The 21,608-nt window shown below is 49.9% G+C and overlaps 1 protein-coding gene across 2 annotated transcripts in view; it reads left to right on the top strand.

Moving 5' to 3' along the window:
- Positions 1 to 21,125, top strand: part of Slc23a2 (solute carrier family 23 (ascorbic acid transporter), member 2) — a 112,592-nt gene extending 91,467 nt beyond the window's left edge. For both annotated transcript variants that reach the window (XM_005380823.2, XM_005380822.2), the window contains exons 9-16: positions 1,662 to 1,782; positions 2,237 to 2,393; positions 6,275 to 6,422; positions 7,863 to 7,968; positions 12,746 to 12,875; positions 13,613 to 13,750; positions 15,166 to 15,261; positions 16,724 to 21,125. In XM_005380823.2, coding sequence (XP_005380880.1) covers positions 1,662 to 1,782; positions 2,237 to 2,393; positions 6,275 to 6,422; positions 7,863 to 7,968; positions 12,746 to 12,875; positions 13,613 to 13,750; positions 15,166 to 15,261; positions 16,724 to 16,956 — 1,129 coding nt within the window. In that variant the 3' untranslated portion in view covers positions 16,957 to 21,125. The remainder of the gene's footprint in view (positions 1 to 1,661; positions 1,783 to 2,236; positions 2,394 to 6,274; positions 6,423 to 7,862; positions 7,969 to 12,745; positions 12,876 to 13,612; positions 13,751 to 15,165; positions 15,262 to 16,723) is intronic.
- The last annotated feature ends 483 nt before the right edge of the window (positions 21,126 to 21,608 follow it).

Below are 21,608 nucleotides of genomic sequence, written 5' to 3'. Positions count from 1 at the left end.
AGTAGCATTTTTTAATACACGAACATTTCCTGTACTGTAGTTGTAGGTTTAATGCCAGTTGTAACATCGCTGCCAGATTGTTGTTAACTTTACTGGCCCAGAGGAGTAGAAATAACATGGGCACTTTTGTGCTTTCAGCCTGAGCTGGTGCTGCAGGAAGCCACAGAGGGTCACCAGTTCACCAGAGCCTCCAGGCGGTCAGGAAGCCACAGGGAGGCATACACCTTCCTCCAACTGAGCTTTGGTCTGCACCTCATTAAGCTGTGACAGGGATGTGTGTCATTAGAAGCGCACTTTGCCTGGCTGCTGATGGGGCTGATAATTCCATCTCAGCAATTGGAACTGTGGCCAGGAGTAATTAAGCTTCGCTTTGAGCACCCACTCTTCTTGCCAGCCCTAGCTCGGGTTGTATGTGCAGAGTGAGGCCAAGTGGAGGCTTAGCCACATCCTTAGGTGATTAGGCATGTCACTATGTGCCTGTATCTTGGTGATGAAATCCACCCAGAAGTAGCTGCCACTCACCAGCCACATGGGGGATCCCGCTGATGAGGTGCCCAGGCCCTGCTACAGGGAGTCTCACCACCTGTCACTGCCTCGTGTGTAGCACTCAGCAGCCTGGTGAGGGATGTGAGGCTCAGGGGTAAGGGACTTGCGCAGCCCACCCAGGCTTCCTGCCACCATAAGCCCATGTGACGATAGTTCAGGGACTCAGGCTATAGAGCCAGCCCCTGACCCCACCCATCTCTGGACCTAGCTGTGTGATCTTTGACCACTGGCTTTGTGTTTCTATGAAAAAAGGAAAGGATCGTCCTAGAAGGATCGTCCTAGAAGGATCGTCCTAGAAGGATCGTCCTAGAAGGATCGTCCTAGAAGGATCGTCCTAGAAGGATCGTCCTTGAAGGATCGTCCTTACAGGACAGGCTTAGTGTAGTATCAAGCACACAGAAACCTTTCAGTACTCAATCCTGCTATATGCAGTTCTGATTTTTGCTTTTGAAAAATAATTTGCATTGTAGATCACACCCTTCTGACCCTCATGTTAGCATGTGTGTACGTGTGCAAGCAGGGGTTTTTCCGTTGGGTTTTTAGTTCATCCATAGTTGTGAATATACTATATGGTATGTTGTATCTGACCTTTTGCCCCCTTACATAGTGTGAGCTTTTCCCATCAACACATGTATTCATTGGGTTTTCTTACTCTAGTTAGGAAAATTTAGCCGAAGTGTTAACATCAGTGTCAAGAATGCTAGGCAGTGAGGTACAGTGTCTTCCCCCAGATGGTACCAAAAGATGATTCCAGAGCATAAGAAAGAGGACCAGCAGTGGACCAGTTAAATGAATGCATGCACATAATCAGTTTGACATTGAAGCTTTGTTGTTTTGAAACACAGATAAAAGCCAAGTGTGGTGATGCATACCTTGAACCCCAGCACTCTGGGAAACTGGGACAGGAAGATTGAAAATTGTAGCCCAAATGAGCAGGTTAGCAACTTAGCAAGACCTTGTTTCAAAATTTTTTTAAAAAGAATTTTTAAAAGGATACTGGGCATCTATAGCTCAGTGTAGAGGCCCTAGGTTCAATCCTCAGTACCACCAAAAAAAACCAGAAACCACATAGACATAACATTGTCTAACCTCCTTTATTTTCTTTCTCTTTTCAGGACAATTTTCCTAGTATTACTGTTTTCTCAATATGCCAGAAATGTTAAATTTCCTCTCCCGATTTACAAATCCAAGAAAGGATGGACTGCGTATAAGTTACAGCTTTTCAAAATGTTCCCTGTGAGTAGTCGACCTTTTTGCCTGACACGTTGCCGTCCTTTCATGTGTAAGATGCTTGCCACAGGGAAGGCTGAAGCACGCCCTTTTGAGCTGATGGTCAGTGTGGGGACATCAGGGTGCTGGCAACCCCCCTCAGCCACCCTAAACTTAGAGCTTTGCAAGGTTCTAATCCCAACGCAGGAGACATTCTTGTAGTAATGCCAACAAAGGAGGTCACTGTCCTTAGGACTAAGATTTGACGCCATGTGGCATCTGTAGACATGATGTCCATTCTGATTTACATGGCAGACCCTGGAAAGGCCAAGTTAATGGGCACGGTGCCACTTATGGGAGGGATCTGCAGTTCTGGCGCTGGGGGTTCCTAGTGGGATGGTCACGCTGAAGGAAGGGTGTGTTTGCCGATCCCCTAGCAGTTCTGCTGGCCTCACAGAACCTCTCCCCTTGACCTCCCTAGATAATTCTGGCCATCCTCGTGTCCTGGCTGCTCTGCTTCATCTTCACGGTGACTGATGTCTTCCCTCCTGACAGCACCAAGTATGGTTTCTACGCTCGCACGGATGCCAGGCAGGGCGTGCTGCTGGTTGCCCCTTGGTTTAAGGTTCCGTACCCATGTAAGTATCCCGAGAGGGGTCAGGAGTCAGTGGCCCCTACTTGGAGGGGTCGGAATCAGGCACACTGTGGCCTGAAAAGCCTTTATCCCAGAATGTCTCCTGAAGTCCTTGTCCCCTGTGGCAGTCAGCACGGGGAGCCAGCCAGCCCCCTTCTCAGATTAACCGTGTGACTCTTAGGGATTTGGCCAGGTTTCGGCCCTGGTGGCCAGCATTTGAGGTCAGTTGCTGAGGAGGGCAGGTATGGAGCTGCTTGGTACGAGAGCTGCCCAGTGAGAAGGCCAAGTGGGCGCGGCCCGGAGAGTAGCAAGCACATCGCTCAAGCATGATGAAATTTACATAATCTTTTAATGGAGAGCTCTAATCTTTTTAATTTGGTCACAGCTGCAGAGGTAAAGTGATAGTCTGCCGGAAGACTGATCTTAAGTTATAATTTGAGTGTTGGGGATGACATGGGGCAGAAAATGTGATCTCTAGGTATCACTTGGAGTCATGCACAGAATCTTCCCAGACCTCAGACCCAGAAGTACCTCGCATGAGCTCATGTTTGATTGTTCTATTGTCAAGACTGTTCTCGGGATTGGGAGTTTTTGTTAGAGTATAAGCCCACGCTTAGTCAGGTTGAGCCAATTTATTCCCCTGTCGAACTGTCTTGTTTTTGTATTTTATAATGACGTGGAGAAAAAGCAAGAACAGCCAGACATATTAAGGCTGGAGGAGATGACTCCAGGCATGTTGAACGATGAGAGTGCTGGCAGTTCTCCCATTTGTTCTTGCTACATTCGCGAAAACTTTACGAAATTGAGTCTTTCTAAAACAACATTCTCATCAGATCACATGGGGCCCAAGTGTGTATTTATATACACCTATCCCGTTTCCCAAAAAGAATGCACCTGGTTCACAAGCATACCTCTAATCCGAGATGAAATGAGATTAAAATCTCTTGGTGAGGCAGTCAGGAGATGACGCAGGAGGGTGGGGTGGGCAGCCTCCTCAGCACCTGGCGCAAGCAGCTGCCAGGTGAGCGCCCACAGGAGCACGGTGCGGGCAAGGTGGGGTCACTCAGCGGACGGCCCCCCGTTGTAGTGAGTCAGTGATAGGCTCCTCTTCAGCACAGCCCTCAGCGCTGAGAGCTGGGGCATGACCTGAGCTCCTGGATGGAAAGCTACCTCCAGCAGACGAGTCGTACATGCTCACTGCGGTTTGGATCAATCCAGAGGCTGGGTTTTAAACATCAAGAATCGTGGCTCTCAGCCACTGGTATAATAAGAATCACCTGGGTTGACGTTAATGTACAGATTTCTGACCCAAAATGTCAACAGTGCCAAAGTTGAAAAAATCTGCTGTAAGGTAGCAAAGCAAATTATAGGGAGAGATAAAGTAATAGCTTTAAGACAGGGGCTGGAGGGAGAGGGAGGGAAAGCGCAGGTTTAATGTGTTTGTTTTTTGCACCGGGAATCAAACTCAGGACCTTGTGCTTGCCAGGCAGGTGCCTGTGCCACTAGTCTATATCCCCAGCAAAGTTTAATGTTGGCATGGATGAAATAAAGACTTCAGCCATCAGATTTAAGGACTCAAGCTAAAACGGGGGAAAATAAGAAAGCAGTAAGTATAAAGAGAATGAGAAAATAGAAGCCACTTTCTGAAAAATAATGTCCCCTGTTCCAGACAAACTTGGGACCAGAAGAGTTCTGGATTTCAGAGCTTTATTGTGTTCCTTTGTTTTTTGGATTTTGGAGTATTTGCGTGTACATAATGAGGTATCTTGGGGAAAGGATGGAACTGGCTACACAGGCAATTCATTTTCATTTGTTTCATGTTCTCCTTAGACACAACAGCCAGAAGGTGATTTTTTCCACAGTGCTTTCAGTCCACCTGTGTTTCTGACTACAGTGTATCACATGGGGTGAGGTGTAGAATTTTCCACTTGTGTGGTATCAAGTTGATGCTCCAAAAGTATCAGATTTGAGCCAGGCTTGTTGGCTGATGGCTTGTAATCCTAGCTACCTGGGAAGCTGAAGCAGGGGGATTGCAAATTTGGGGCCACCCTAGGTAAGACCCTGTCTCAAAATTATTTTAAACAGGGGGTGAGGGTGTAGCTCAATAGCCCCTGGGTATAAGCCTTATCCTGGGGGAGGGATTGGGTAATTCTCTGTAAGGCAAACTAGAATAAGAGTCTCCCTTCAAAATCAGGACACTGAAATGAAGTCACAGTGCCACAACAGCAACAGGTACAGTACATAAAAACTCAAAGTGTGGCTTGATAAAGGCCCAGAAGCAACCCCGACAGGAAGTGTTGGCCTAGGGTGTGGCTGGTGGGCATTGTCCGCCTCTGCTGCGCCCTGCTTGGTGACTGCACTTCGCCCTCGACCCCAGCTGCTTCCGACTGCTCGCACAGGCAGGGCAGGCCTGGGTGAGAGCAGTTCACCCTCACACTACAGGCCCGTTCTACGCATCTCACCTTCCTCTTCCCACACCTATGGTTGCTTCCAGGTATGTGCAGCACAAATGCCAGGCCCGCTAGGTAGCTTTTTGACACCTTCTGTGCCCTGCGTGTGCCCCTCTGATGAGCGCCAGCCCATTCCTGCGCTGCACAACTCCCAGTTCAAGGAGCACCTCTGTTTGCATGTGCCTCCTGTTTCCTTCCTTGACGGGAACGCTGACCCCCTCACTTGTACTTGGCTGCCTCGTTTGAGCTTGAACCATACTGTCACACTGTGTCTGAGCCTCTGAGTGCCCTGGTCCCTGAGCCACAAGACTGGACTCTGCCCACAGCACCATGTTTTAACCACCTCTGTTTGCCCACTTTATCCTCATGGTGGTAGTACTTCTACCTACTGGTTCAGGGAAGTAGGGCCAGTGACTTCATTGTGTATTCTTACTAATAGTGATAGGTGGGTTTTTTTTTTTTTTTGAAACTGTTTCACAATGGAGTTAGAGCTGGCCTTGAACTCACAGTGATCCTCCTTCCCCAGTGTGCTCTACCATGCCCAGGCAAAAAAATTTGGTGAAAAATTAAGCAAATCCAGATAATCAACATGAAACTACAAAGGGACTTTCCTTTGCTTTCTAAAATAAAACTATTACCTTTCTGTAACACAGTTTGTGGTTTACTTTTTAAGTGCTCGTCACATGGCAGAGGATTGTCTGTATCTTGGGCACACTTCACTGTTGAGATATTTATTCAGTGGGGGACTTTTCACTCCTTGCATCTGTTTCCAGACTGTGGGCAAGTTCTCTGTTACTGTATACTGTGCTCTTTGCAGGAGTGCCGTAAATCCGACTCATGCAAATTCCTCCTTCACCATAGCAGAGTGTTAAATCACAATTTAGCAGACACTGAGTGTGACTTCAAAGCAAGAAGAGACGCATGCACCTCTTCTACTCAAGGGATGTCTTTTTGGTTTTTTGAGACAGAGTCTCATTATGTAGTTCATACTGGCCTCGAACTCTTGGTGATCCTCCTGCCTCAGTCTCCCAAGTGCTGGGATTATAGGCATGCACCACTATACCTGGCAAGGGATGTCTTTTTAAAAATAGAGTAGACCAATGAGATCTGACTTCCCTGGGCATCTGGTGTATCAGTGATTAAGTTTTTGCTTTGTTTTGTTTTTTTTTAAGACAAAGTCTTACCATGTAGTACGGTCTGGCCTTGAACTCACTTGTGTAGCCCAGGCTGGCCTCAAACTCATTGTGATTCTCCTTCCTCAGCCTCCTGAGTGCTGTGATTACAGGTGCACACCGCCATACCAGGCCAGCGATTAAGATTTAAAACTGAATGAGTTTAGAATCCAGATAGCTCTTGCAGAGTCCCCTGAGGTCCTGTAACTTTTGCCTGACCCCCAGGAAAGCGAACACCTCTCATGGCTGTCTTCTGTCCTCAGTTCAGTGGGGGCTGCCCACCGTCTCTGCAGCAGGCGTCATCGGCATGCTCAGCGCGGTCGTGGCCAGCATCATTGAATCCATCGGTGACTACTATGCCTGCGCCAGGCTCTCCTGTGCCCCGCCACCTCCCATTCATGCAATAAACAGGTACGACAAGCGGGCTCGCGCCTTATGCAGCACATTGGCTTAGACAGACACCCTCTTGGGAAAGACCAAGGCTTTGTACAGCCAAGTGGTGGGACTGTTGCCTGCCTTGGGCCAAGTCACTGCCCTCGTTTGCTGACATTTTCCTCATCTGTAATGGAAGAGACTTTCCTTCTTCTCCCGCTCCCCAGGGAGTAGACTCACATCTCTGTGAGTCTACTTTAAGCCTGAAACTTAGCCAGGTGTGGTGGTGCACACCTGTAATCCCACCATGTGGGAGGCTGAGGCAGGAGGATCACTGTGAGTTCGAGGCCAGCCTGCACTCCATAGTGAAACTCTGCCTCAAAAAGAAAAAAGAAAAGAAACTCACCAAAACAAATGGCCAGCCTTGCCCTTACTCTGCTTGGCTTTGTGTCATTTTGGTATATGTCTACTTTGATTTTCTTTTTTTCCCAGCTGTTTTTGCTGCTTCAGGTAAGCTCAAAGTTTAGACTCTTTGGAGTAGAACAGGCTCTTCATTGTTTCTGAGGCAAACAAAAATTCTGTTTGTCCCATTCCTTCCTGGCCACCACAGTTGGACAGACAGAAGACAAATGAATGTACTTTTCTTGCGTCCATAATAAAAACCTTAGCAGCAGACAGTAGCTGTTTAGATGTGTTAGGTGTACTCCAGCTGTTGTTACGGGCAGGTTCTGTGTAATCCATGCAGTTAGAAGTCATAGAGTTGGGACAGGAAGAGAAGAGAGTTGCAGGGTCTCGAGGTTTATGAGCTGTGAGGTTTATACCTTCAAAACTCCTGGTCTTTAGCTTTTGGAAGTCAGTAGAAAATTGAGCCAAGGAGGCTGCAGTGAGAAGAGAGAGTAGATCAGCCCCAGTTCCCAGCTGTCAGCTGTTGCTCCAGAAGGGATTGCTTTGGGAGGATCAGTGGCTGGGTCTTAGCGTGACTCGTGTGGATTCTGTCTGGGTATTTTTAGTTCTGGTTTCTGTATCTTTTTTGAATGGAACTGTTACATATGATGAAACTACTCATACTTTTAAAAGTGTTTATAAGATTATGAGACATTTCCTTCCAGATGAAACTGTACTTCAATAAAAGACTCAAATAGTATGTTTTAACTTCACCGGACAACTCATCACCCAGTGGCTTTATTATGTGGCCAAAGTCCTTCATTTTCATTTGAAGTGTTTCAGAGCAGTTTGGTGTAGAATTTAGAGAGTGACTTCTTAAAATTGATGAGTGAGAGGGACCCAGTTGGAACACAGACTGGGCTTCAGCAGTCAGAATCTCTTGGACCCGAGGTTCTACATTGCTTGCCCTCCCTGGGAGGAGCAGAAGCTGCCCCTCTGTGGACCACACTTGCGGGTTGCAAACATTCAGAGCCTGTTTCAGTGTTTCCTCCACTGAATGAATGTTTCTCTTTGCCCCGTTTCTTTGCGTTTCAGGGGGATTTTCGTGGAGGGTCTCTCCTGTGTTCTCGATGGCATATTTGGTACTGGGAACGGCTCTACTTCATCCAGTCCCAACATTGGCGTTTTGGGAATTACAAAGGTACAGATATTTTTCTAATTAACATCGTTGTTCCAGCGGGAATTCTGAGATCACCTTTTCCTCATGCCTTATTTCCCCTTTGGTGAGTTTTTGGGGTGCCTTTTGGAAGGCTTCCCTCCCTTGCCAGCCTGCGGAGGGTGGCGCTCAGGTGCTCTTTCTTTTGTGCTGCTTATTGAGTGCCGACCTGTGCAGGTCAGTGTGAGGTAGCTGGGGGTGCATCCGCGAACGGTGGGAGCGTGCGTTCCAGCAAGGAAAGGCACTGGCCAGTCACCTTAGCAGGTCAGTGAATGACAGTGCCAGCCAGGGGTGGCAGAAAATGGGGGTGGGTGATGAGGGTCCAGGAGAGGGTGGCTCAGTGGAGGTGAGGTGGTCAGGCCAGGCCTCACTGGAAGGACGGAGGGAGCTGCAGGTGACAGGCGAAGAACTTTCAGGCAGGGGTGTGGCCACTGGAGGCCACTGACCTGGGTGTGGAAGTCAGTTAGGAGGCCAGTGGGGCAGAGGGGACAGAAAGTACGAACAGCAAGGCCAGCAGGTAACCTAGAACAGGTCACGTGGGCCCTGTTGGTGGCCAGACTACGTGGAAGTGGGTGCTGCAGGGAGCGGCTTGATCTGATGATTAAGGTTCACTTTAATTGCTATAGACAGCGGTGGGTAGAAATAGGAGGCAGTTGGGAGGCACTGGAAGTTCTAAACAAAAGATGATTCCCCTCCTGACCGGCAAAATCATCTCATAATAAAAGGGTGGTGCAACTTTCCAACCTCCAAGGCAGAATCCTCTTCCCAGTGGAATCTGATGTGGCGTCCCTGAGGCATCAGGTTGAGTGGGGCCTGGTCTGCGTCCTCCCTGTTTGCCCCACCTCACCCCACCCAGACACAGACTTGTAAACCTGGGGCTGTTCCTCCCCCAAGCTACTTCCATGAAAAGGAGCCTGCTTCTGAGCCTCTCAACTTTATTACTGGCACGTAATTATATCCTACTTGCCGTAGGCCAGAGAGTGCTGTCTGCAGGATGTTGAGGAATGCAGCTTGACCCATGGCCACTGAAGGTTGTGCAAACGGAGACTGTTAGAACTGGTTCCCCATCTCTGATGGCCTCTTGAGTCACGGGTCTCACCTGAGAACTTGGGAGTGAGCCCGCAAGTTTTCCAGACCTGTTTGACCTCTGTAAGATGAGGTGGGGATGGGGGTGGATTTCCAAAGAAACCTCCCCCCAGCTCCATGCACGATTCTATAATCAGATAAAAAGAAACCAGATACTAAGATTGGTTCATCTGGATTACAAATCCGGGTGAGAGGGAGCCATGTGCCTGACATGTTGGGCTCCCCCAGTTGCCAGGCCCAGTTGCCAGGCCCCAGTTGCCAGGCCTGCCCAGGGCTCAGTGTCACGTGTGCCAGTGGCCCCATCTGCTGCCTGCTGCTCCCAGAGCCTGGCATGGGCAGGAGGGAGGGCCACCTGGTGGCCACTTCCTCCAGCACCACCCTCTGGTCCTGTCGCTGCCTGTGGTAAGAAGAGCTGTGAGCCAGCCTAAGCCAGCTGGCTGCCCTGCCCCTGTAGGCATGTAAGGGGGTGCCAAGACAGAGTAGTCATAAAATTGCTGTGGATGTAGGGGGACTCATGGAAGAGCTATTTAATAAGCCAGCTCCCTTCTGTACCCTTGTAAAGCATGTGGCACAACTTACCAGGGCCACTGAGGGAATAAGCAAAATCCACAGCATGACTGAAGTGGTATGGGGGAATAATAATCTGTATGAAAATTTGAATGGCTCCAGCCTTTTCTGAAAAGACAACCTGCCAGCACTTTTGTTTTTCTTCCTTTTTCTTTTTTTTTAAAAAAAAGAGAAAGGGTCTCACTAAGTATTTCAGTCTGCCCTTGAACTTGCCATGTAGCTGAGGCTGGCCTCGAGCTCTCAGTGATCCTCCTGCCTCAGCCTCCTGAGTGCTGGGATCACATCACTCTTTAATGAGCTAATTGATGTTGCCCCAAATCCCTTTGGACCCAGCCATTGGAACTGCTCCCCAGGCACAGGCAGCATCCAATGCAGGGCAGAGTATCAGCCCTGGAATCAGGTTTGCATCACTCTGAATCCCAAGACTTGATCCACAAGAGAAGGGGTCTAGTCCGTGCATGTCTGCCTTGGCACAGAGAGTGGGACTGGCTGCAGAGATGTCTATGTGGCCAGAGTTCTGCAGTCTGTGGGAAGACCCTGTGCAGGAGGAAGCGGGCAGGACTCTGCTCTGTGTTCTGCCCCTTGTCCACCTGAGAGACTGGACAAGCCCCTGCTCTGAGTAAAATGTGCTCTGAAGTCCCTGGATCGAGAGCTGTGCTGTGCGGTATGACAGTCAGTACCCACGCAAAACTGTTAAGTCTGAGTAAGTTAGAAACTCACTCCCGCAGTGAGACCGACCCCATTTCCAGGCGCAGCGGTCCGAGTGGCTCAGTGGCTGCGGTAGACAGCACAGGTGCAGGACTTTTTCTGTTATTGAAGAGCATTTTGCTGGCTGCCACTGCTCAAAGCCATTGAACCAGACTCCCAGGGTGTATCAAAGGAGGCTTTGTGTCTCTACATCGCATCTGCCTCATTGCCCGGCAGCTGTGGATCCAGCTGTTGCATTCTGCACATATCCAGAGATGGGGCCACCTACCCTGACTTCTCTGCTGGGAGTGCTCCCCGGAGAGGGCAGCACAGCATGGTAGGAGGGGGACAGCTTTGGATCCCAGCCATCTCTAGCACTGTATCTTAATGTGGCCATCTGGTCCCCAGGACATAGTCCATAAAAGGTGGCTTGCAAGGGTTGTGGCCAGTTGCTTAATGTAAAACGCTCAGCTTCCCAGATGCAGCAGGTGCACAGTAAGCTGAAGGCGTTGTTAAGAGCTCAGTTCGAGGGAGAGTAAGCACTGTCTCCCTGTAGTATCTCCGGTGTTGTCCAGGGCGGTTGTCTCTCTTTCCTGTGTTCCATACTGTTGAAGACTTGGGAAGTCAGCAGCGAAGGGCTCATGGTCCTAGAGGCAGAGCCACCATAGTTCAGGAGGGAGGTCTGGAGGAGCTGCAGGCGAGGCTGCCAGGAATGGAGGATGGGCTAGGACACAGAGAGCCTGTGTGCCCACGTGGAGGGCCATGCCCCTGCTCTTCAACTAAAAGCAGAGCTGGGCACTCCGGTAGTGTCACTGAGCAGAGGACTAGCTTAGCTGCTGCTTGGTTTTGGTAGTGACAAAGGCAGCCCATTTTTATTTAAGCGCTAGCATCCCTCCTGCCTCCTGCCTGGCGGAGCCACCCAACCTGGCATGCAGGCCTCTCTCTCTGCTGGCCCGGCCCTTCCTCCTGGGCTCTCTGTCCTCCATGCCTCATTGCAGCACCCCTTCCCAGCTCAGATGCTCTCCTTCCTTCTAGCCAAACTCCCCCTCCAGTGGGACAGTACCGTTGTTTAACCCCAGGATTCAGACTTACTCATCCCTGTACCTGCCTGTCTCCAGTGCTGGTCATAAATGTTTGCTGAAAAACGATCCATCTGTAGATGAAAGATGTCTTTATGATGTAACTGTGCCAAGTCTAGGTCAGTTTTGCGTGGTTCATCCGTTGGTGTGATCTTCCCCACTGCTTGCCCACCCTGTGTGGTGTGGAGAGGGGAGACGGGCTGGGTCCAGCTAGACAGGCAGCTCTTCATCTGACAGTAAAGCTTGGGCTCTGATGCTTCCCTAGCTGGCTCGTTGAAGAAGCTTTTGCATGCTGAATAGCACTAGGTCACCAGTGAAGGAGGAACTAATTTTAAATTTTGTCTCATTTCGATTTATTTAAGTAACCATCTTCTTATTGTAAGTACAGCCCTGAAAACCCACCCCCAACATTTCTGGAACCTTCTGTGCCTGGCTTATACCCTCAAGGTTTAGTCCATGGGAGGCACCAAAGCATAAGGGACAGCAGTGTCAGGGCCTAGAGTCAGGTCAGCTCCACCTCTCTCTGGGTGACAGCGGAGGGGGATGGAACCTTCTAGAAGTTAGAGATCAGGTTTAGTAGCAGGTAAGCCTCAGTGTGCCTGGGACCCATACACAGGTGAAGGAACATGTTGGCAGGTGTGGCTTGTTGGGAAGAGGGGAAGATGGGAACTGATTGCCTAAGCACCAGAGGATTTAAGCCAAGAACTGATACCTCCACCCAAATCAGTGTGGTAGAATTGTCACTCGTGATGGTGGAAGGCGCAGTGGTGGAGGAAGGGCCGGTGCTGGCCAGGCACAGTCAGACCCGTTGAGGCATACTGCATCACTCTGTTTAGCAAAACTGAGGATCCTGAGAGCTAGAGAGGACTCCTCTCCACTCGAGGCGGGAGTGGGCTGGTTCTGCCCTCTGGGCCCTAGTCCATAGCACCTCTCTGGGCAGGATGCATGGGTGAAGAGAGGGGTTCTGGGACGTAGGGTGGGGGTTGTCTGACTGGGCAGGGGTGCAGGAGTTGAGGCTGACACGCTCCTGGTGGCTGACTTAGGAAGGGTGGTATAAGGGACCAGCAGAGAAGCAGGCACAGTGCATACCTGGCTCCATCCAGGGGCTGGGGAAGCAAGGCTGCTTCCTGACCCCCAGTGTCACCTACCCAGTCTACCCACCATGGGGAGCGGCGCTTCTTGGCAGTTGCAGTCATGGTGGGTTGCGAGTATCTGTTCCTGAAGGTTGAGGGACTGATCTACGTTCTGCCCGAGGGACTGATCTACGTTCCCCCAGAAGGCCAGGCTGGCCCTGGGTGCTGCTGGAGAATGGGCTGAGCGTCTGTCCTCTCACGTGTCTGCAGGTGGGCAGCCGCCGGGTGATCCAGTACGGCGCGGCGCTCATGCTTGGCCTGGGCATGATCGGCAAGTTCAGCGCCCTCTTTGCGTCCCTGCCGGACCCGGTGCTTGGAGCCCTCTTCTGCACGCTCTTCGGTAATGTCCAGCCCCGTCCCTCCCGGGCTCCTATCCTCACCATGCTAACTCTCTCAACTGGGCTCTTGGGTCTTTGCTGGCTCCCTTCAGTAAAATGGAAGCTATTGTTAAATTTGTGTTTTGATTTTCTTTTTTTTGGGTACTGGGAATTGAACTCACAACCTTGCGCTTGCCAGGCAGGCACTTGTGCCACTGAGCTATATACCCAGCCCCTAAATTTCTGTTTTAAAACAAAGTTAAATCTCTAATAAAGATCTACATTATTTTCTCAGTTGAATTTATGTTAAAGGTAGATCTAGCAGTACGAAAATTAAGATTAAATCTAGTCTCAGTGGAATTTCTAATTGGTTTAATTCAGATACCTTCCCCTCTGAATAGGCCATTTAAAACTGTTTTTATAGTGGGCCTCTGGATTTCATGGCCGCACCATTTAGTTATAATAAAGGGGGACACATGTCTGATATTTGGGTGAGTTCCTAGTTTAATCAGAGTTGCACAGGGAGCGGCCTCATCCTGTGTCATGCGCTGGTGTACGGAGACCACGCAATGCAATGCCGGGCTTCCACCAGGCGGCGTGGGCACGTCCCACACCCACCTGCTTCTTGCCGCTGCTCCGGGCTCCCCGCTTGTTTCTGACTGACAGGGCTGGGGCTCCAGGGTGTCTGAGCCCTCGTGCTGCACCCTGTCACTTGCTTCGGGGAGCTCAGTGGGACCTGAGTCTGGTGTTTCTCCTGCAGGAATGATCACCGCCGTTGGCCTGTCCAACCTGCAGTTCATTGACTTGAATTCCTCCCGGAACCTTTTTGTGCTTGGATTTTCTATCTTCTTCGGGCTCGTCCTTCCAAGTTACCTCAGACAGAACCCTCTGGTCACAGGTAGGGAGAAGAGGCATCGAATCTCCCAGGCAGTGTGTTGTGAACCCTCTTCTGTGTCTCTCAGTTCACCCTCTGCGCAGTCTCCCTGAAAGCCCTTGGCCTCTCACGTTAGCCACGACAAAACCGACGTGGAAGGCTAGGTCTCTTTTTATATGGATCCTCCCCCCAGGAGAGTACCTTTCTGTAAAACCCCTTTCTCAGACTGTGCCTATGAAGATGTGTAATATCTTGTGAGTTTTGTTTTGTTTTGTTTTTGATTTTTTTGAGACAAGATCTTGCTATGTAGTCCAGACTAGCCTTGAACTCACTGTGGAGACCAGGCTAGCCCTGAAATGTGACAGTTCTCCTGCCTCAGCCTCCCAATTGCTGGGATTACAGGCATGAGCCACCATGCCTGGCTAAGATGTGTGATTTCCTAAAACTTCATACACTGGGAAATACACACTTTTCATTTTCCTTCTTTTTATTTTCCCTCTCCAGCACTGGGAATTAAATCCAGGACCTTTAAACTGAGCTACATCCTAGCCCTTTAAAAAATTTTTGAGACAAGGCCTTGCTAAGTTGCCAGGCTACAGCTAAACTGGGATCATCCTGCAGCAGCTCCCGGTGCAGGGATTACAGGTGTGCACCACCACACCCAGCTGAAATACATGTGTTTTACTATGTGATAGCAGTTTTCAATCCCATATCGACTGTCTTAACCCTACTTGCTATGTTCATATCCTGCTGTCATGAAGAATGAACAAAGGAGGAATCATTATAAGAAATAAATAACTAGCTGGGCACCGTGGCACATCCCCAGTGCCACTAAATAAATAGATTACTGTACTAGGGACACCAGGTAACAGTGTTTTTATATTTTTTTTATTTTGGGGTGCTGGAGCTTGAACCCAGGGCTTTGCACACACCAGGCATGTACTTTTAAGTTTAGAAAGCACGGGAGCTTCTAATAACAAGGAGGTTCTTGCTGCTTTTTACGTTTTAATACATCGCATTCGCAGGAGAACAGTTTTGTAAAATGCTGAAAGCCGCTGTGCACCTAGGCACCTAGGACACTGAAAATGCTTGTGTATAGATGCACAGATATTTTTGTCTAAGTCAGTGTGTAAACAGCTATATTTTATTTGGAAATACTTTGATCTGCAGACAGCACTCAAGTGACTATACAGTTCATTGTAGGACGGATGTCACTTCATTAAGTTCACCTGACCACTGTTAGGAATTATCCTTCTGGGGATGCTTTGGGTCATAGGCGTGTAAAACGTTGCCGGCAGTAACTTACCTAGCATGCAGTTCACACTTTCACCCTCTATGCTGACTGGCAGTGTAGAGGAGTGGCAGCGCCCCCTGTCTGTTCTAACTCGAGGCGAGTACTGGCTACGGCAATGGCACTCATGTCTCTGCTCTGTTTCTAGGCATAACAGGAATCGATCAAGTCTTAAACGTTCTTCTCACAACTGCTATGTTTGTAGGAGGCTGTGTGGCTTTTATTTTGGACAACACCATCCCAGGTATGTGGTGTATTTCAAACACAGTACTACATTTATGTGTTACCTTTTGTAACTGAACAAAAAATGAGAAGCAAAAAGTAGGCCTGGTTGAGCATGCCTGTAGTCCCAGCTGCTTGGGAGGCTGAGGCAGGAGGATCTCTTAAGCCCAGGAGTTGAGACTGTCTAGGCAACATAGTGAGACCCCCATCTCAGACAGAAAGGGAGAGGGAGGGTGAGGACAGGGAAGAGGAGAAGAGAGGAAGAGAAAAGAGTTCAAAGCCATCATTGGTTGAAGCTCTTATAAAGTAGTTAGAGGATACTCCACTTAGGACCCATTTTGTTAATAAGCTGTTTCACTTTGGCTGTGTGTGCGCAGCATTGAGAGAGAGCAGGAGACCTGTGTGTGGTGTGATGGCAGTGCACTACTTCAGGCTCCTGCCCCTTCTCACGCTGTCCAGAGCTGCAGTGTGGCCCTCAGGCTTGTCACATTCCTGAGCTGCTGGTGACAGTCTCTGGCACTTCTCCGTGGGACTGTCCTTCAGATGGGTCATCCTACGGTGACCCTGCAGCCTCCTGCAACTAGAGCACAGTGGGCAGAGGCTGAGATCAGCAAGGCCAGGACCAAAGACGAGGCGTTTGGAGACTGCCTCTGCAGCACCGTAACCCCAGTTGATGGTTCCATGCCGAGCCCTGGGTGACAGCCTAGGCAGGAATGTGGCCCAGCTTGGAGCCTTCCCCACTTCCCAGAGACACTTCCCACTGTGTACCACTGCGCTGCCCTCAGGAGAGGGGCTGCAAATCCATCTGCCTGATGTGTCTACCCCTGGGCTCCCCGACAGTCTTAGTTAAGGCATTTTGGAGTAGGCTGTCTTAAGCAAAAAATCTCAGTAAAACCTTCTCAGTAAGTCCGAGAACAAGTCAGTGCGCCTTACACGCACACACGCACGCTAAAAGGGAGCGAAGCAGCAGCTGGAGTGAAGTGGCTGACTGAGGAAGGCTTTGTAGGTGTAACATGAACTCTAGGCCTGTCTTGCAGACTCAGATTTGCATTTTAGAGCAGTAATTTTTGCGCAGTATTTGACAGCAGGTTTGGGAGGGGCTGGGGAGGTGGAAGCCAGAATGAGCAGCTGGGAGACTGACACCGTGACCCCTGAGAGCAGTAGCACTCGAGGCGGGACCTCGGCGCTGAGCACTGGGAATGTGGGCCATGGGGAAGGACAGGAGGACAGGAAGCCCTCAGGAGGCCACGTGGTATGGAACAAGAGGGACAGGAAAGGCTTAGTGATGCTGGGGCTTGTGGCTGGGTGTCTGGAGACCTGAGACCCTCGGCCTCTCAGGTATTCTTTGCTATTGTTCAGGCGGGGCTGAGCTGGAGAACAGCAGCCTCACTCACTCCTGATGGAGTTGTTAAACTAAGCATTCCTTGTGTTGTGTTGTGCTGTGTTGTGTTATATCCTGTGTGTTGCATGTGTGTATGTGTCAGGTACCCCAGAAGAAAGAGGAATCAGGAAATGGAAGAAGGGCGTGAGCAAAGGGAACAAGTCACTCGATGGCATGGAATCCTACAACTTGCCATTCGGCATGAACATTATTAAAAAATACAGATGCTTCAGCTACCTGCCTATCAGCCCAACCTTTGCAGGCTACACATGGAAGGGCTTCGGAAAGAGTGAAAACAGCCGGAGTTCAGACGAAGACTCGCAGGCCACAGTATAGCCTTAGCTGTGCCCTGTGGCCTGGCCGCAGTGAGCCATGTACCTGTCGTTCCTTGCCGAGTAACAAGAAGTCAAATATATGTTTGTATATCTGCATCTACATCCTGCACCCCAGAGCGAAGACCGGTTGTTGCACATTGCTTTTCTGTTGTGGGTGGTAATTGTGTCTAATACGGTGTCTCACCTGCCTCCTTATTTAAGCCCTTGACCTCTTGCCCTTTGACAGTGTCCATTGCTGGCCATGGTCACTGAACTTGAAATTCCAGCCCTCCCGTGGGAGGGGGTATCCGGAATCATCCGCAGTTCCCTTTTGTTCAGTCCCTTCCCGCCGCCCAGTGCTAGCTCTCCTACACGCTGCCTCCAGGGTCCAGGGGCTTTCTGTCTCAGAAGCACCCGGGCCCACTTGCTCTTTGCTTGACCTCAGCCTGCACCTGGGCCAGGGCCACCATACCATCACATTGTCACAACTGCCTATCAAGTGATTCTGTTGTCCCTGGTCCTCTCTGGGAGGCTGTTGACCAGCCCGAGAACAGTGGCCTGCAGCCCTGGGCCCCGATAGGGCACCTGAAGGTCTCTACAGGTGTGAAGTGGAACCCTGTTTAGGGATTGAAAGGGAAGGGCAAGGACCCCAAAGACAGTAGGGTTTTTGACTGTTCTTTCCCCAGCCGCCCTGGCCCCCGCCAAACCAGTGCATTTCGCACTGACCCCTTTAATGGCGAGACACCTTATTGGGCATTTGTCACTCCTGGCCAGTGTGGTGGGTACAGAGCGCCACTCAAGGCACTGGCCAGGTGAGCTCCTGAGTCCTAGCTCTGCTGTCATGTGGATGTGACTGTTGCGCGCGTCTATATTACAAGATTTTATTCCTATTTAATGTTATTGACTATAGCAGATTTTCCAAGTCAGTGTTTTTCCATGTGACCTTCTTCCCTTGCGTCCCTACTACTTCTCATCCTCCCCCAACCTCCACCCCCATGATGAAAAGTACCAGCGTTTGTAAAGCTGTGGATACCATCAGGGAAGCTTGCTGTAACAGCTGTCGAAGGCCAGTAACCATTGTTGTGGTTGTGTTTTGTATTGCCTGATACCATGAAAGTGTAAATACTGTAACCCTTATCTATTTATCAAAACTGACTACTGGACCAGAGCCCAGAAAGCCTGGGTCAGGTGACGCATGAGTTTGCTATGTGAAGAAGGGAAGCTGGGGTAGGTCACCATACAGCCCTGGATCGCACGGTCCTCCCTCCTGACCACGTCATTTCGCCCGCTTTTCTGCTGCTGGGCATTTCCAGCGCCCTGGCTTAGGGAGACTTGCTGGGCATTGTCACGTTGCGTGTCCTCTGCACCTTGGTTTGACAAGGGAAGTTGAGTCCCTTAGCCCTGCGCTGCCTCGTTTGAGTGAGTTTTTACAGAAGATGAGGAGAAAGCAGCTAGCAGCCTCCCTCTATGAGGAGCTCTAATTTATGACACTAAGTTATTTTTGACAAAGTGGCTTCTATTGAATTTGAAATTTTTCAGCCAGTGGAAAAGCCTGAGACATGAAGCAGTGACCGTTGACCTGCCTGAGCTTGGGACAGCCCTGGGCGCCCTGTTCTTAGCAGGGCTGGTTCTTGCAGCCTCATGTCCGCGCAGTGCATCTCTGCACCCCATGCCTGTGCTGCCTCGGCTTTGTCACATTGCCAGGTCTGTGGCTGTGCCATTGCGGCTTCCTTGACTCCTAGGAGTTTTGGGCTTCAAGAGCACTTCAGAGCCACTGCATTATTTTGCCAAAATCTTACCACAGACCACGTAAAGATGTTAGATTCCAAATTGCATTTAATTTTTTTCTTTCCGAGATGTGTACAGTGGGTAGTGACCTTAGGAGCACACTGGTCCCTGGTGCCCAGCCTGTTACTGACCGCTGTCCTGCCCTGCGCTGCTCTCTGTTCCTTCACTTTATAGTTTGCGTAGCATCTCCAATCACTCTGTTTGAAAAATGGAGAAAACTGTTAAATGTCCCAGAGATTTGAAGAATTCTAGCTCTCAGGTGAGCAAGCATACAAATAAAAGCATCAGGCCCAAGTTCCCTAGCTGAACTTGACAGGCCACCTTCCCTCCCAGCAAGGCCCCCAGAGTGCAGCCTCGGGTATCTGCAAGCCCTCTCCCAGGAGCCCCTCTCCCTGGGGGCCTCTCTCCCTGGGGGCCCTTCTGCAGACCAATTTTAGCATGAGGCCTCAACTCCAGTAGACAAGGGATTTCCAGCAAGTGTTCCTCCAGGAGAGCCCTGCACCCACACGCCGGTGGAGACAGATTTCCCCGCTTCTTGTTCCACTAGGGCAAACTTTTGATATTCTGTCTGGAGAGGGGGAAGGAGCAGCCTGACAAGATGCTCCCAGTGAGTCTGGTAGTTTTTGCATAGCTTTGAGTTACTGGAGTCCCCTAGTCACTAGCAAATCACACACAAGCCATTTTAGGAAGTAGTCCTGCCAGCACATGTGCTGCGGAATGGAAGTCTGTAACTGGGAGCAAAAGAATGTGTGTTTCTGTGTTGGAGTTGCAGCACACACCCAAACAGAGAGGTTTGGTGGGCAGGTGGCCCACACTTTTCAGGCCTGGTGCTGGCCTGTGAGCTGTTTTCCCAGTAGGATACCATAACATTCTGGACAGGGCATTCTGCGTCTGACTTAGTGCCCACCACCTTCACCTGCCTGGTCCTGGGAGGAAAGCGTTCGTGTTGGCCCCGGAGAGTAGAAAGCCTGCAGGAGAGGCTGCCAGCCTCGCACCAGGGGACCCACTGCAGGCTCAGAGAATAATGGGATACATTTGTTTTCGAAATCTGTCAGGGTTTCTAGTGTGAGCTGATCCAGGCAAGAGGAGTGGCTTTCCCGGGCCAGCTAGAACAAAGCATCCTGGGCCCTAACAGTTTCCCATTTTCATGCTAACAAATTCACACAGGATTTGCTTTATACTGTAACATACTGACTTTCATGATGACAACTTGATTTATGCATGAATATTGCAGTATTTTCCATATAGTAAAATAACATTTCTGCCCAGGATAAGTCACAGTTTTCCAGGGAGGGAATGGTATAATTTTCATGACAATGTCATGTGCTGATAGAATTTCTCCATTGATGAATCTCTAGTATGTGTGTATACTTTATTTACCCATACACATATTCTGTGACTATAAGCTAAGCTGTTACGTCTTTCATTCCTGTCCCTGCTGAAATGTTGATTCTAGCAACTTGGATACAAAGCTGATAGTCTAATCTTCAGTGATATCTGTGCCACAGGAGTGGCCCAACCCGGCCACATAGAAGGGAAGGAGCTGGTGAGAGGAGAGGCGAGTCCTAAGGTGGATCTGCTTGGGCCGTGGGCCCAACTGCTGCCAGATGCCAGCCTGGCCCATCACACACCGGGTTAGCATGCAGCTCCCGCACCTGAGCATTCATGGAGCCCCAGTCCCAGGAGAACTGGCCGTGGCTGGGGGTTCATGTGCTGTGCATTGATCTCTGTCCCTCATGATTCGGATGCAGAGAATAGGACATCTCCCACCCTTCGCTCCTCCTGCAGCCAGGACCTGAAGGCTACGAAAAGGCCGCCCGCCACCTGCATTTGCCAGCGATCAGATCAGCTTCCGCCTCAAGTCCCGAAAGCTCCTTGGTGCTGGGGATCCCTTCTCAGCAGCCTCATGAACATTCCCGTCCCACAGGTTTTTGACTGTGCCTCCCCATCGCTCCGACATCCAGCGTCCGTAGAGTTGCTGTGTGTCCCTGGCACTGTCCCCACAAACGCCCTTTCTGTTGGTTCCTGACAACCTTTGTCTGACACATTAATAAATATCTGACTGTTCTTAAAACAGTGGAGATGCCTCTATTTTCCTTGCGTTTTGTGACTGACTTTGCCTATATACCTTTCTGGGGTTTTGTTTGTTTTTTATTTTTATTTTTATTTTGCATACCGAAGGTATTTGGGGTGGGGTTGTTTTTTGAGATGTGTAATTCTTTTATGGAGTTTTTAAAAAAGAATTTTCATATTGTTTTTCTAACATGGCTTCATTAAGCGTTTAAGTATTTTAAGAATATGTAATATTTGGACCAGATGTTGTGAATAATAGTAGAGATAAAGCTATTTTATTCTGTATTTTTAAAACTGTTCCATACAAATAAAAGCTCTCCTGGACGCCGTTTTGCTGTTCACATGCCTCTTCCTTTGGTCAAGGCTTAAGAAAATTGTAATTTATTAGAGGTCATCACCTAGGAGAAGGAACCCGGCTGACAAGGAATTCTATGAGACAGGTTTTCCCTGACCGGTGCCTGGAGGGCTGAACAGTGAGAGGGAGGAAGTGTGCTCCCGGCGGGTGCAGATGGGGACGCCTAGATCTTGGAGGGTCGGAGGAGGGGTGCGCATGCTGGGATGGGGTGGTGGTGAAATCGGGAGCCTGTAGATACAGCAAAAACACACCTTCAGGCTGAGCTGTGGTGGCAGGAAGGGACTGGGAGCACCTTCCGAGGGACAAGACCCCGTTTAGTTGGTGTGGCTCCGGGATGGGATAGAAGGACTGAGGCACGGGCGTTAGGTGATTTTTTTCTTTGGCGTAGGGGGTTGCACCCAGGGCCTCGTATATGCTGGTAAGTGCTCAGCTACACCTCCAGCCCTGTATTTGTCAAC

The sequence above is a fragment of the Chinchilla lanigera genome, unplaced genomic scaffold (genome assembly GCF_000276665.1).
Source record: "Chinchilla lanigera isolate Chin_1 unplaced genomic scaffold, ChiLan1.0 scaffold00014, whole genome shotgun sequence".
Taxonomy (NCBI): domain Eukaryota; kingdom Metazoa; phylum Chordata; class Mammalia; order Rodentia; family Chinchillidae; genus Chinchilla; species Chinchilla lanigera.
The sequence above is the reverse complement of the archived record's forward strand: the minus strand, read 5'-3'. Positions and strand labels throughout refer to the sequence as shown.